Here is a 12,101-nt window from a genome sequence, read left to right as displayed (position 1 = left end):
AATCACTTAGCTGGCAATTGTTCTGTTCTCAGTTTATTATTTACATTTTATGCTAGTTTTAATGTAAAAGAAAACATATACAAACCAAATAAAGAAAATGTTTACAAAGTACAGATTATGTCAATTGACGTGGCTCTTGCATACACATAATGGCATAACTAGACAAGACGGGAGGAATTACATGTAAATTGAGAAGCACAGATTAATGTGATATCCCTCATTTTCATGATTTTTTCATTTTATTACCATTTATCTAAAAGCTACTAGACCTTTTGGCTGTGTTATTCTTAAGACAATTCTTGATCATACCACAACGTGCAAAGAAATTGCTTTATGTTGTGGTAAAAGCTGCAGTAACACAAGTTAATGACTGTTAATGAGAATTAAACACATTCATGCACAGACAATTTAGTGAACGCTAGCGGCCTCCTCATTGGTGCACTGATACATATTCATGAGGTGGATCAGACATTTTTCTTGAAAACAAGGAACGGATTGGTGTATTTACAGTATGTTACAGTAGGGCAGTCCTGAGCAATAGACGACAGAATCAGTCCTTATCCTTTTAAACATTTGGGGAGAATTCACTAAAGTTGTGCCACTTTTGCTCAGTATTTCAGTGCAAAAATCGGTGTCTATTTCACTAACCGCACTTTTATTTGGCCACTACTCTGTCATTGACCTAATTAAAGTAAACTTAAAATAAGCAAATAATAATTTTTTCTTGTTATAGCTGATAACTGATACTAACCCTAATCTATACTTCATTTTGTATATTTTTTGTTATATTTCTATACTATTCTAAATAAATAAAAACTAAACTAACATTATAATGTACAGTATGACAAATGGACATTTATTTTGAGATTTGCTTAAGATTACATTCAAGTTATTACATTATTATTGGGTTAAATTTTAACTTTATGTGTGTTAGAAAATGACAACGGTAATTTCAATTTAAAAACACAGGAATTGAGCACACACAATTAAATATCCAATAAATTCTAATATGATCCAAAAAAACAATGTTATACTGATATCCCTGTTGATTTGCGTTCATGTTTAGGGAATTGGGTGTGAAACGCTCACACAGCGTGTTCAAATGTGGCCACAATTTATTCAGTGAATCCCCCCTCTGTTTACTAAATCTCCTCTCAGGATCTGTTCAGGGCTGCAATGGCTTTTTGCTGTAATACCAGCACAACTAAACAGGACTTCAACTACCCTGCACTGTGTACAGTACTTTAAAATTTTCCCATGAGGGTAGTTGACCTGTCATTGCTGCCAGTGTGTGTTATGTATGTGACGTGTGAATGAGTAAAGTGCAGTCTATTCTGTGTGTGATGGGCCACTTTTCACTTCTCATCCTCATCTCCCTCGCTCATGCTGCTGATGGAGGCTGAAGCACCCTTCGGGGACGAGGGCGGTGAGGTTCTGGGCATGGCCCAGCGGGAGGGGGGTGACGGGGAGCGGGATGGGGAAAATTCCCTTGGTGGGCTGTTGCTGGGTGACCCGCGCGGAGATAACGCCTGGATCATTCGTCCACTGCGATCCTGAAACATCTGCTTCTGGAAAAATGAAAAGGTCATACTATATACATATACACCATTCAAAAGTTTAGGGTCAGCAGGATTTTTTTATTTTTTATTAAAGAAATTAGTTAGAATGATTTCTGAAGGATCATATGACACTGAAGACTGGAGTAATTATGCTGAAAAAGCAGCATTTGAAAATTTAATAAAATAGAAAACTTTTCTTTTACACTTTAATAATATTTCACAATATTACTGTTTCTACTATATTTTTGACTAAATAAATGACCCCTCTGTGAGCATAAGAGTCTTCTTTTAAAATTATTACACATTTACTGACCCCTTTTGAACGGTAAAGTGTGTGTATACATTATATATATATATATATATATATACAAATAAATACATATTTGCTTACCCATGTCCCATCTGGGCCGAATAGTTCCAGGAAGTTCCCAATGAACTCTCGTGATTTCTCCTCCCACTTCTGGATAAGATCATGGCTCTTCTCTTCCACTCTATATACAAAGTGCTTGGACTTCTCCTCCACCGTCCGCACTTTCTCTTTCATCTTGTCCACCTGATTCTGCAGACGATACTTCTTTTCCTGTCCAGAAACAGTTCAGAGTCAGTTCAGCAAGCATTTTATATAACGCAATGGCATTCAAAACACACTTTACTTTCGTAATGTTTCGTACTTCAAAGAAAATTTGAATTTTCAATGAGAACGTTTTATTGTTTTTAATTATGGGTCAAATAATGCAACGCTGTGTAATGTAATGTTTTTGGTCTATTTTTTTAAATCTTTTTTTCAAAACTATTGAAACATTCATATTCTCACTATATTTATATATTCAGTTATATATTCATATATTTACCCAAATACATCCCTCTATGATGAGCATGTTTAAATTAATGAATTAAAACATATTTTCGATATGTATTTTTTTAGTTCGGGTTGTAACATGTCCTGTGATGTGACCCCAAAAATGTCAAAAGTTTCATGCAGAAATTAATATGTTTTATTTAATAAAATAGATTCAACATTTAAATACATTAAGTTCACTTTCTTACATTAATATAACTGACATTCAGTTCTTTAGCGGTGTAGCCCCTCTGCAAGTTGCGTCTAGCGTACACGTCATAGTCTCTCACTATCCGGGTGATCAGGTCGGACGTTGAGATCCCTTCTGTCCTTTTAGTGGGCACAAACATACCTGAGACACTCACACATGTTAGACCTGGTCTGAAGCACAAACATACACATGCCTTTAAGAGAAGAATGCTTTTCTTTACCTGCCTCCTTAATATGCTTGTACACGTCCTCAGATCCAGCAGAGGAGTATGGGATGTCGTCATGTGCCACAAAGTCAATCTAGAGAATACGAACCAGAGGGTTAATCGCAGGGAATTATGGGTACAGTACTGTGCTAAGACTTGACTAACCTTGTGTTTTTCTAAAAAATCTGGGGTAAGAGTCCAGGGCGCATCACGCAAAATCTCATCGACGTAGCGGCAGTGTCTCAACGCCTCGTACCGCTCGTCTTCTGTCATTACGGTGAAACCCTTGAACTTGTGAGTGAGTTCATCACTGCATACTTAACACACACACAAACAAACACACACAAATACATATTTCATCAGTTTAGGAACACACAATTATTAATTCAACATCTCCTACAGAATACTGAAAAGTCTGGATCAGTAAATTAAGTGTGTCTGTACCTCCAACTATAAGGTAAGCGTTTGGGAACAGATTCTTAGCCTGCATCAGGGCGCGAGCGTGTCCAGAATGAAAAAGATCGAAGATGCCATCTGCATAGATTCGCACCGGCCGGTCCACTGAGAATGGAAAATTCAAGTCACATTTAGAAATTATTCACAATTTTCCTGAACATACACAAAAAAAAAATGGTTTATACATTAACGTTCAAAAGTTTTGGGTCACTTAGTTTAAAAAAAAGAAAAGAAATTGATACTTTTATTGAGCAAGGATGCATTAAACTAATGAAAAGTACAAGTAAAGACAATTAGATTGTTACAAAATATTTATTTCTCAAATAAATGCTGTTCTTTTGAACTTTGAATTCATCAAAATATCCTGACTTTTAACTTTTTCAACATTGATAATAATAACAAGAATTGTTTTTGAGTGGCAAATCAGCACATTAGAATGATTTCTGAAGGATCATGTGACACTAAAGACTGGAGTAATGATGCTGAAAATTCAGCTTTGCCATGACAGGAATTAATTACATTTTAAAATATATTTAAATAGAAAACAGTTATTCACAATGTTACTATGTATGTAATTTTGATCAAATAAATGCAGCCTTTAGTGAGCATAAAAAGTGTATTTAAAAAATATTTTAAATTATTGAGTCCAAAGTTTGAACGGTAATGAACGCCTTTAAGATGGTCGTGTTCAACTTTTTCCTGTTTTACCTTCCACAAACTTAAAATAGTCAAAAACTTTTCACCCCTTCTCCTTTGGTCTCTTCTTCACTGTAGCCGAGCTCAGTTATCATTGCCCAGCAGAAATGTGGTATGCGAGAGCTTTGTGACTGTGAGAATCTGGGTCACGGAATCCCTGAATCTAGTCTTGCGATGTCTGATCCCAGTGGTGGGCTATTCTACAAGCACTGCATTTTCCTCTGCCTCTGATATGGGATCAGTTTAAGTAGCTTAACTTATCAATGTTTTATAGAAATAGTGAAAAGGGTCCAAAAGATAAAAATAAACTTGTTCTTTTCCAGAAAAGAACTTTGGAACATTTTTTTGCACATGTACACTTACACATTTATATAAAAAAAAATACTTTTTAGTAAATCAACAACCATGGGTCTTAGACTTAAATGCTTACTTGTCTTTGGATTGTGTCAATAGTTATGCATACAAATATACATACAGTATCTCACACAAGTGAGTACACCCCTCACATTTCAGCAAACATTTTAGTATATCTTCTCAAGGGACAATACTATAGAAATGAAACTTGGATCTATTTTAGAGTAGTCAGTGTTCTGCTAACTGACAGATATTTTTCAGTCAGGATTGGCAGTTTTACCTCCTCTGCTGCTCCCCTTGAAACTGGACTCCCTCAGGGCTCTATTTTATCTCCCTCGCTTTTCTCTCTGTACATGCTTCCTTTAGGCTCGATTATAAGAAGGCATGGTGTCTCTTTCCATTTTTATGCGGACGATACGCAGATCTATTTGCCGATAAAAAGAAATGACCCCTCTGTATTTAAATCTATTGGATTGTCTCGATTAGGTAAAGCTTTGGCTGGCAAGTAACTTTTTAAGATTAAACGATTCAAAGACTGAGATTATAGTTTTTGCCCCATCTGACAAATTTGAGTTTGACAACACCACTTTAGGTAATTTGTCTACATTTAATACAAGCCGTGTACGGAACCTAGGAGTTTTCCTGGACAGTCGATTAACTCTAGAGAAACTGTTTTCTGTTGTCGCTACTAGCTTTTTCCAACTCCGCCTTCTTGCCAAAATTAAGCATTTCTTGCCCGAAAAATCCCTTGAGACAGCTATCCATGCTTTTATAACACCCCGCTTGGATTACTGTAATACACTGTACTGTGGCATTTCTAAGTCCCAGCTCGTTCGTCTTCAATTGGTCCGGAATGCTGCGGCCAAATTTCTCAAGAAAAGACGAAAATTCGATCATGTCACTCCCATCCTGCAAGCTCTCCATTGGCTACCAGTCCAATTTAGGATTGACTATAAAATTCTCCTTTTAGTGTACAAATGTCTGCATCATCTTGCCCCAAGTTACCTGTCTGAACTTCTACACTCCTATAGCCCGTCCTGCGGCCTAAGATCTAGTAAGCTAAATATACTCACTGTTCCTCGTACTAGACTCAAACGTAGAGGAGATAGAGCCTTTTCGGTGGTGGGGCCTAGATTGTGGAACAGCTTGCCGCGACAACTTAGAGTAGCTTCTTCCTTATCTGTTTTTAAATCTCTACTGAAAACCTATTTGTTTTCATTAGCTTTTAATACTTGTTAATGTCTATACTCTGTATAGCTTCTAATTTATACATGTAGTTTCTTAGTTGTTTTCTCTTTGATTTTTAGCTTATGCCTGTACAGCACTTTGGGCAGTCATGTGACTGTTTTTAAATGTGCTTTAGAAATAAATGAACTGAACTGAACTGCTTGTATAGCAGTATAGATTTACTGTCCTCTGAAAATAACTCAACACACAGCCATTATTGTCAACATAGCTAGCAACAAAAGTGAGAACACCCTGAGTTATAATAGCTGTATGTCATTTAAACATGCAAAGCCACATGTCCTATTCATCATGTTCATGTTTTTTTCTGCTTGACAGGACCATAAACAATTGTGTATCTTGTATTAGAGCAGTTACAATTTGTGCTTTGAGTACAATTCTCTCATAATGACCACTGGATGTTCAACACGGCACCTCATGGTAAAGAACTCTCTAAGGATTGAGAATTAGAATAGTTGCAACAGAAGATTGGTAACACCCTGAAACTGAGTTACAGTGGCCAGGGTCATACAGAGGTTGTCCAATACTGGTTCCACATTGGAACAGGCCTCGCAAGGGTCAATCAAAGAAACTGAGTCCTCGTGCTGTGCGTCAGGTGCAGAAGCTGGCTTAAAAAAAAACAGACGTATGAGTGCTGCCAGCATTGCTTTAGAGGTTGTAGAAGCAGAAGGTCAGCTTGTCAGTGCTCAGACCATACACTGCACACTACAACAAGTCGGTTTGCATGGCCGTCGTCCCAGAAGGAAGCCTCTTCTGAAGCTGGTTCACAAGAAAGCCTGCAAACTGTTTGCTGAAAGCAACCTGTCCAAGAGCATGAATTACTGGAACCATGTCCTGTGGCCTGATGAGACTAAGATAAACTTGTTTGGCTCAGATGGTGTCCAGAATGTGTGGCGGCGCCCTGGTGAGGAGTACCAAGAAGATTGTGTCTTGCCAACAGTCAGCCATGGCGGTGGTAGCATCATGGTCTGGGGCTGCATGAGTGCTGCTGGTACTGGGGAGCTGCGCTTCATTGAGGGAAACATGGATTCTAACATGTGCTGTGACATTCTGAAGCAGAACTTGATGCACTCCCTTCAGAAACTGGGCCGAACGCCATGATAACGACCCCAAACACACAGCCAAGATGACAACTGCCTTGCTGAGGAAGCTGAAGGTGATGGAGTGGCCAAGTAGTTCTCCAGATCTGAACCCTATTGAGCACCTGTGAGGCGTCCTCAAGCTGAAGGTGGAGAAGCACCATATGTCTAACATCCAGCTGCTTCGTGATGTCATTATGGAGGAGTGGAAGAGGATCCCAGCAACAAGCTGTGTAGCTCTGGTGAATTCCATGGCTAGGAGGATTAAGGCAGTGCTAGATAACAACGGTACTCACACAAAATATTGACAGTTTGGACACAGTTTTGAAATGTTCACTTAGGGTGTGCTCACTTTTGTTGCTAGCTATGTTGACAATAATGGCTGTGTGTTGAGTTATTTTAAGAGGACAGTAAATATGTACTGCTATACTTGCAGCACATTGCCTACACTAAAATATATCCAAGTTTCATTTCTATAGTATTGTCCCTTGAGAAGATATACTAAAATGTTTGCAGAAATGTGAGGGATGTACTCACTTTTGTGAGATACTGTGTATATATATACATATATATATATATATATATATACACACATATCCAAAAATATATATATATACTTAGGTTTCATCCTGTTAATGTTCTATATACAACCCCATTTCCGGAAAAATTGGGACATATAAAATGCACTAAAATTTACAATCTGTTATTTGTTAATTCTCTTTAACCTTTATTTAACTGACAAATGTACAAAGAAAATATTTTCAAAGTTTTCACTGGCCAACTTAGGTGTATTTTGTAAATAGAAACACATTTAAATTTTTTGATGGTTGTAACACTCCAAAAAAGTTGGGACAAAGGCAAAATAAAAGTGAAAAGCTTATAGAATATCTAATTTAAACTCTTTTGAAACAGTCCACAATGAGCAGGTGAACTGGTAATAGGTGAGAGTATCGTGATTGAGTGTAAAAGGAACATCTCTTTTTTTTTTGTGAGCAAAGATGGGTCATGGCTCATCACTTTGTGCCAAATATCATGAGAGAATTGTCAAACAATTCAAAAATCACATTTCTATATAAGATTGCAAAGAATCTGTCTTTCACCATCTACAATGAAAAATATTGTGAAAAGATTCAGGGAATCCAGAGAAATCTCAGTCTGTGTAGGGCAAGGCAGGAGACCTCTGTTGAATGTGTGTGACCTTTGAGCCCTCAGACAGCATTGCATGAGAAATTATCATGCAACTGTGTTAAATACAGCCACATGAGCTCTGGAGTACTTTGGAAAACCTTTGTCACTTAACACAGTCTGACGCTGCATCAAGAAATGCCACTCAAATCTCTGTTTCGCAAGGAGAAAGCTACACATCTGTTCAATACAGAGATACCCCCGAGTTCTCTGGGCCCGAGCTCATCTCAGATAGTCCAAAAGACAGTTGAAATGTGTGCTGTGGTCAGATGAGACCATGTTTCAGCTTGTGTTCGGAAAAAATGGACATCAAGTTTTCAGTCCCAAAGACGAAAGGGACCAATCAGACTTTTATCAGTGACAGGTGCAAAAGCAAACATCTGTCCTGGTATTAGGGGGCATCCGTGCAAACGGCGAGGGTGACTTACATTTGTGTGAAGGTATCACTGACATAGAGGCATATAATGGGATTGTACAGAAACATTTAATGGCATCAAGATGACATCTTTCCTGGGAAGCAAGACAATGCCCGGCCTCATTCAACACATGCTGGTTTCTAGACACTCCACACCATAGAGTGGATGTGCCTGACTGCAGTCCAGATCTTTCTCTTATTGAAAATGTTACATGTATGACACATTATGAAAAGGAGAATCAGACAAGGACGACCATAGACTGTTGAGCAGATGTCTGGTATCAGAAAAGATTGGGAAAAAACTGTTGCAAAACTGCAACAATTAGAATCCTCAATTCCCAAACATTTACGAAGTGTAATTAAAAGGAAGGTTGATGTGACAGTGTTAAAAATGCCTCTGTCCCAACTTTTTTGGAGTGTGTCGCAGCCATCAAAATCAAAATTTGTTTATATTTACAAAATACACTTAAGTTGGTCAGTGAAACTTTGAAAAGCTTTTCTTTATACTTTTGTCAGTTAAATAAAGGTTAAAGAGAATAAACAAAATCACAGATTCTTGATTTTATCGCATTTTACAAAACGTTCCAACTTTTCTGGAAATGTGGTTGTAATGAATCAAGATATAATGAATGAAGTTATGCGCATTAATAAAGTTAAGTTTTAGTTACTATTTAAGAGCTTGAGATAGCATATTTATGAGTGTTACACCCAGTTACAGAACTACTTCATGACGTAAGCATATTCATTTTCTGAGGTTATAGCGTAACAGGAATGACCTTATTACAAAAGTATTTTTTTAAACTAGTGTGTATTTTTTTATAATGAATGAAGTGTGAAGAGAGAAAGTACAGACTGACCGGGCGTTCCGAGTCGAGCTTGCTCTACAGTCAGCTTCTCATGTGGCGCCCGACACTTACAACTCGTCTCGGGGGTAAATAAGGCTGGCTCTATAAGAGTCTGAAGAGAAGAATCAAGAATATATTGATTTGAGAGAAATTATGAGAAATATATAGACATTGTAGCTTCCCAAATAAAATACTGTTGTTTAGGTTAAACAAGCCAAGATCCTGCTGACTTGACACCCTATTTAATCTTCTCAAAAATGTTTCCCTTTTGTACTAATACAGGTTATTATCTGACGTATTGATTTCAAGACAATCTGTGTAACGCCGAATATTGATTTGTCCAGTAGAGGCTTCTCTGATATCGTAGACTAAAGACAAATAATTCGTCCACAGCAGCACAGAGTGGGGAGATAGACACAGACATGCTGTACATAATAGATATTTCAATCTATTCAAACCTCCTAGAGGCTTATTGCATAAACAGAGATTAATAGGTCTGCAGAGACTGTCACAACACATGGCATTTCAATGTATAGCATGGCAGCAGGGATACACTTAATTTTTTGTGCATCTTTCAGAGAGTTTAAATGTGGGGAAGAATGGGGTTAGTTGTCAAAATTGTATTGAATTTTGGCTAAAAATAATTGAAATAGGCTAAAATCAATTTCGATATGGAAAGAATTTATTAAATATTATCTTGTTAAAAACATTGTCCACTTCAAGTCTGTATTATATTAATAGCTGGAACATATGCATAAATAATATTTACTAAATAATTCATAAAAATAGAAATAGAAAAAGGTAACATCAAAAATATCAAATTGGTTTTATTGTGCTCACTTTTTTACCCAACATCTAGCAAACTATTTAATTCTATAAACTAGCAAAAATATTTTATCTAAAACTTTTTTTAAAGTATTCTAATTTAAGACAGATTTGAATTTGATCTTTTGAAACAATTTTATATTTAATGGGTTTTTGTTTAATAAAAACATTGACCACTTCAAGTCTGTTATTAATATAATAATATTATATTAATAATATTATAATGCATTTTATATTTTGATATATTAAATAAAATATACTGTTAGGCAATGGGTTTTTGCCTAATAAAAACATTATCCACTTCAAGTCTTACTTAACATTGTATTTTATATAATTTATTATATTTGGGTTTTTGCTTAATTTAACGAGTAAAACAACAAAATGAAAAAGGTAACAAAAATTATCAAACCATTAAATTGTAGTTTTTGGAGTTCACTTCTTTATCCAACAGTAAATAAAAAAAAACCCAAAATGTTTGCATTATTCTAATTTAAGACCATTTTGAACTTGGTGTTTGAAACCAATTCAAAAACTTTGCTACAGAACAAAATGTATTTATGAAATCAAGAGATATCAAGTATAGTGGTTTTTGACTTAAAACTTTGTAGTTACAGAGATACTATCCTGATGCCAACTTCCTAGTGTGACAACTAGCCCCAAGCTGTTTCCGTAAATGTGGGCGGAGCCACCAGATGCTGCTTAAATAAATACCGGGCAAACACATTACAGAAATGTTAGAGAATATTTTCTGTTTTAACCTTCCACTGACTTTTGGGACCTTTGGGACAATGGTGACCATCTGTCCTTTCAGGAAATACCCAGAGAGCTTCTTCCTGCCGGTCAACATGAGACAGCTGGTACATATGCATTTACATTTTACAATGAAGATATGCAATGTAGGTGTGATATGGAGGAAAAATCTCCATGGAGCAATGCATGATTCATTCCCATAGCAACGGAGATGGTGTTTCGAAGGATGTTGGCTACCTTTCCCAGAATTCAATACAAGGTGAAGAGGAGGAGCAACATCACAAAAGGGCAACCTGCAGATAAATTCAATCTGGATGGTGTCTGTAACATTAGCCCTGCAGCATCCAACCAAAGCGTTGGCTCTCTCACTAAAAAACAACATCTGGTAGATGCAAAGGATTAAAAGAGCTGATAGCAGCAGGATTATGACATGGCATTAGCACAAACACACACACACACAGTCAATACAAAACATCTCACTTTAACTGCAGTTTCACAAGCTCAGTGTCACCCAGACAGCAGGACAATGAAAAGGACAGATGAAAACAAAGAAAAAGTGATCCAGCCTCTCCTCAGCGTTTCTAGGATGCCCTCGACGACAACAAAACGCATATATCTCACCGTTCGTGGCAGTGGACAGGTATGTTCCAGCTCCTCCATGATTTCTGGAGGGTCCAAGCCAAATAGGATGTGACTCCACCTGTACCTGACTCAGCATCAGTCTGGAGGCGCTTTTCTAGCCGTTAGCCGAGCCTCGGTCAGGGATGCTCTACTCCAGGCTGTGGCTAGATCCCACCCACTCGCTCTTCTCTTCCTCTCAGCCCCTCCCTGCGCACACACAGGACCTCTATTATGGCACAACAACAACAAGGAAGAGAGTCTTTTGATGAGGGCAGTGGCAACTGTGGGGAGGACCAATCAGCAAACATACCCTCCTACCTAATTTACATACGAGAGTGTGGTAGGCTGAGCAGGCTATAGCACCATCACTGTGAACCCACTGCTGAGTATCTCGGAGTGCTCTTCATCTTGCTTCCTCATTGTGCATGATCACAAAGGCTTGCTGAAAAAGACAACAATACAGTTAAGTTGGGATAGTAACATAGATTTCTCATCTGATCCCCAGTTATCAGCCCTAAACTTTAGACATGACAGTGAAGTGTAAGGCGTTTGTAGCAATTTTCATTTTCATACAGTTAAAAACAACCATGTAGTTATATTTAAGATTTAAAAATAAAGATATTTTAATTTCACGTGACGTCTTTTTATATTTATTAGAATGATTTTGTTTGCTATACTCGACTGTAGCATTAAATTAAGTTTGCAAACATAGTTTCAAACATAGATCTAACCATTTTAAGCCATGCAAAACAAAGCCCTTAGCTGCATTTTTTATTAGTTTTGTGTAGTTGTGAAAACATTTACTACTTGAATTTGA

General features: G+C 37.1%; 1 protein-coding gene across 14 annotated transcripts; it reads right to left on the bottom strand.

The window, feature by feature from the left end:
- Positions 1-17: 17 nt before the first annotated feature.
- pcyt1ba (phosphate cytidylyltransferase 1B, choline a) lies at positions 18-11,727 on the bottom strand. Of its 14 annotated transcripts, none has more exons than XM_077244832.1 (9): positions 11,603-11,727; positions 11,285-11,510; positions 9,101-9,200; positions 3,258-3,374; positions 2,979-3,130; positions 2,829-2,907; positions 2,607-2,749; positions 1,951-2,139; positions 18-1,568 (listed from the first exon to the last, which is right to left on the bottom strand). In XM_077244832.1, exons 2-9 carry the CDS (start codon positions 11,321-11,323, stop codon positions 1,356-1,358), a joined length of 1,032 nt encoding a protein of 343 aa, XP_077100947.1. In that variant the 5' UTR covers positions 11,324-11,510; positions 11,603-11,727; the 3' UTR covers positions 18-1,355. The 14 variants fall into 14 exon arrangements, with proteins under 14 accessions (XP_077100947.1, XP_077100952.1, XP_077100946.1 ...); XM_077244837.1 differs by having other exon boundaries at positions 2,622-2,749; XM_077244831.1 differs by having other exon boundaries at positions 11,285-11,491; positions 11,603-11,726.
- Between the last annotated feature and the right edge of the window lie 374 nt (positions 11,728-12,101).

The sequence above is a fragment of the Siphateles boraxobius genome, unplaced genomic scaffold (assembly GCF_051911475.1).
Source record: "Siphateles boraxobius isolate OS27281-9 unplaced genomic scaffold, OSU_SipBor_1 26, whole genome shotgun sequence".
Taxonomy (NCBI): domain Eukaryota; kingdom Metazoa; phylum Chordata; class Actinopteri; order Cypriniformes; family Leuciscidae; genus Siphateles; species Siphateles boraxobius.
This window is presented reverse-complemented; position numbering and strand designations above follow the sequence as displayed.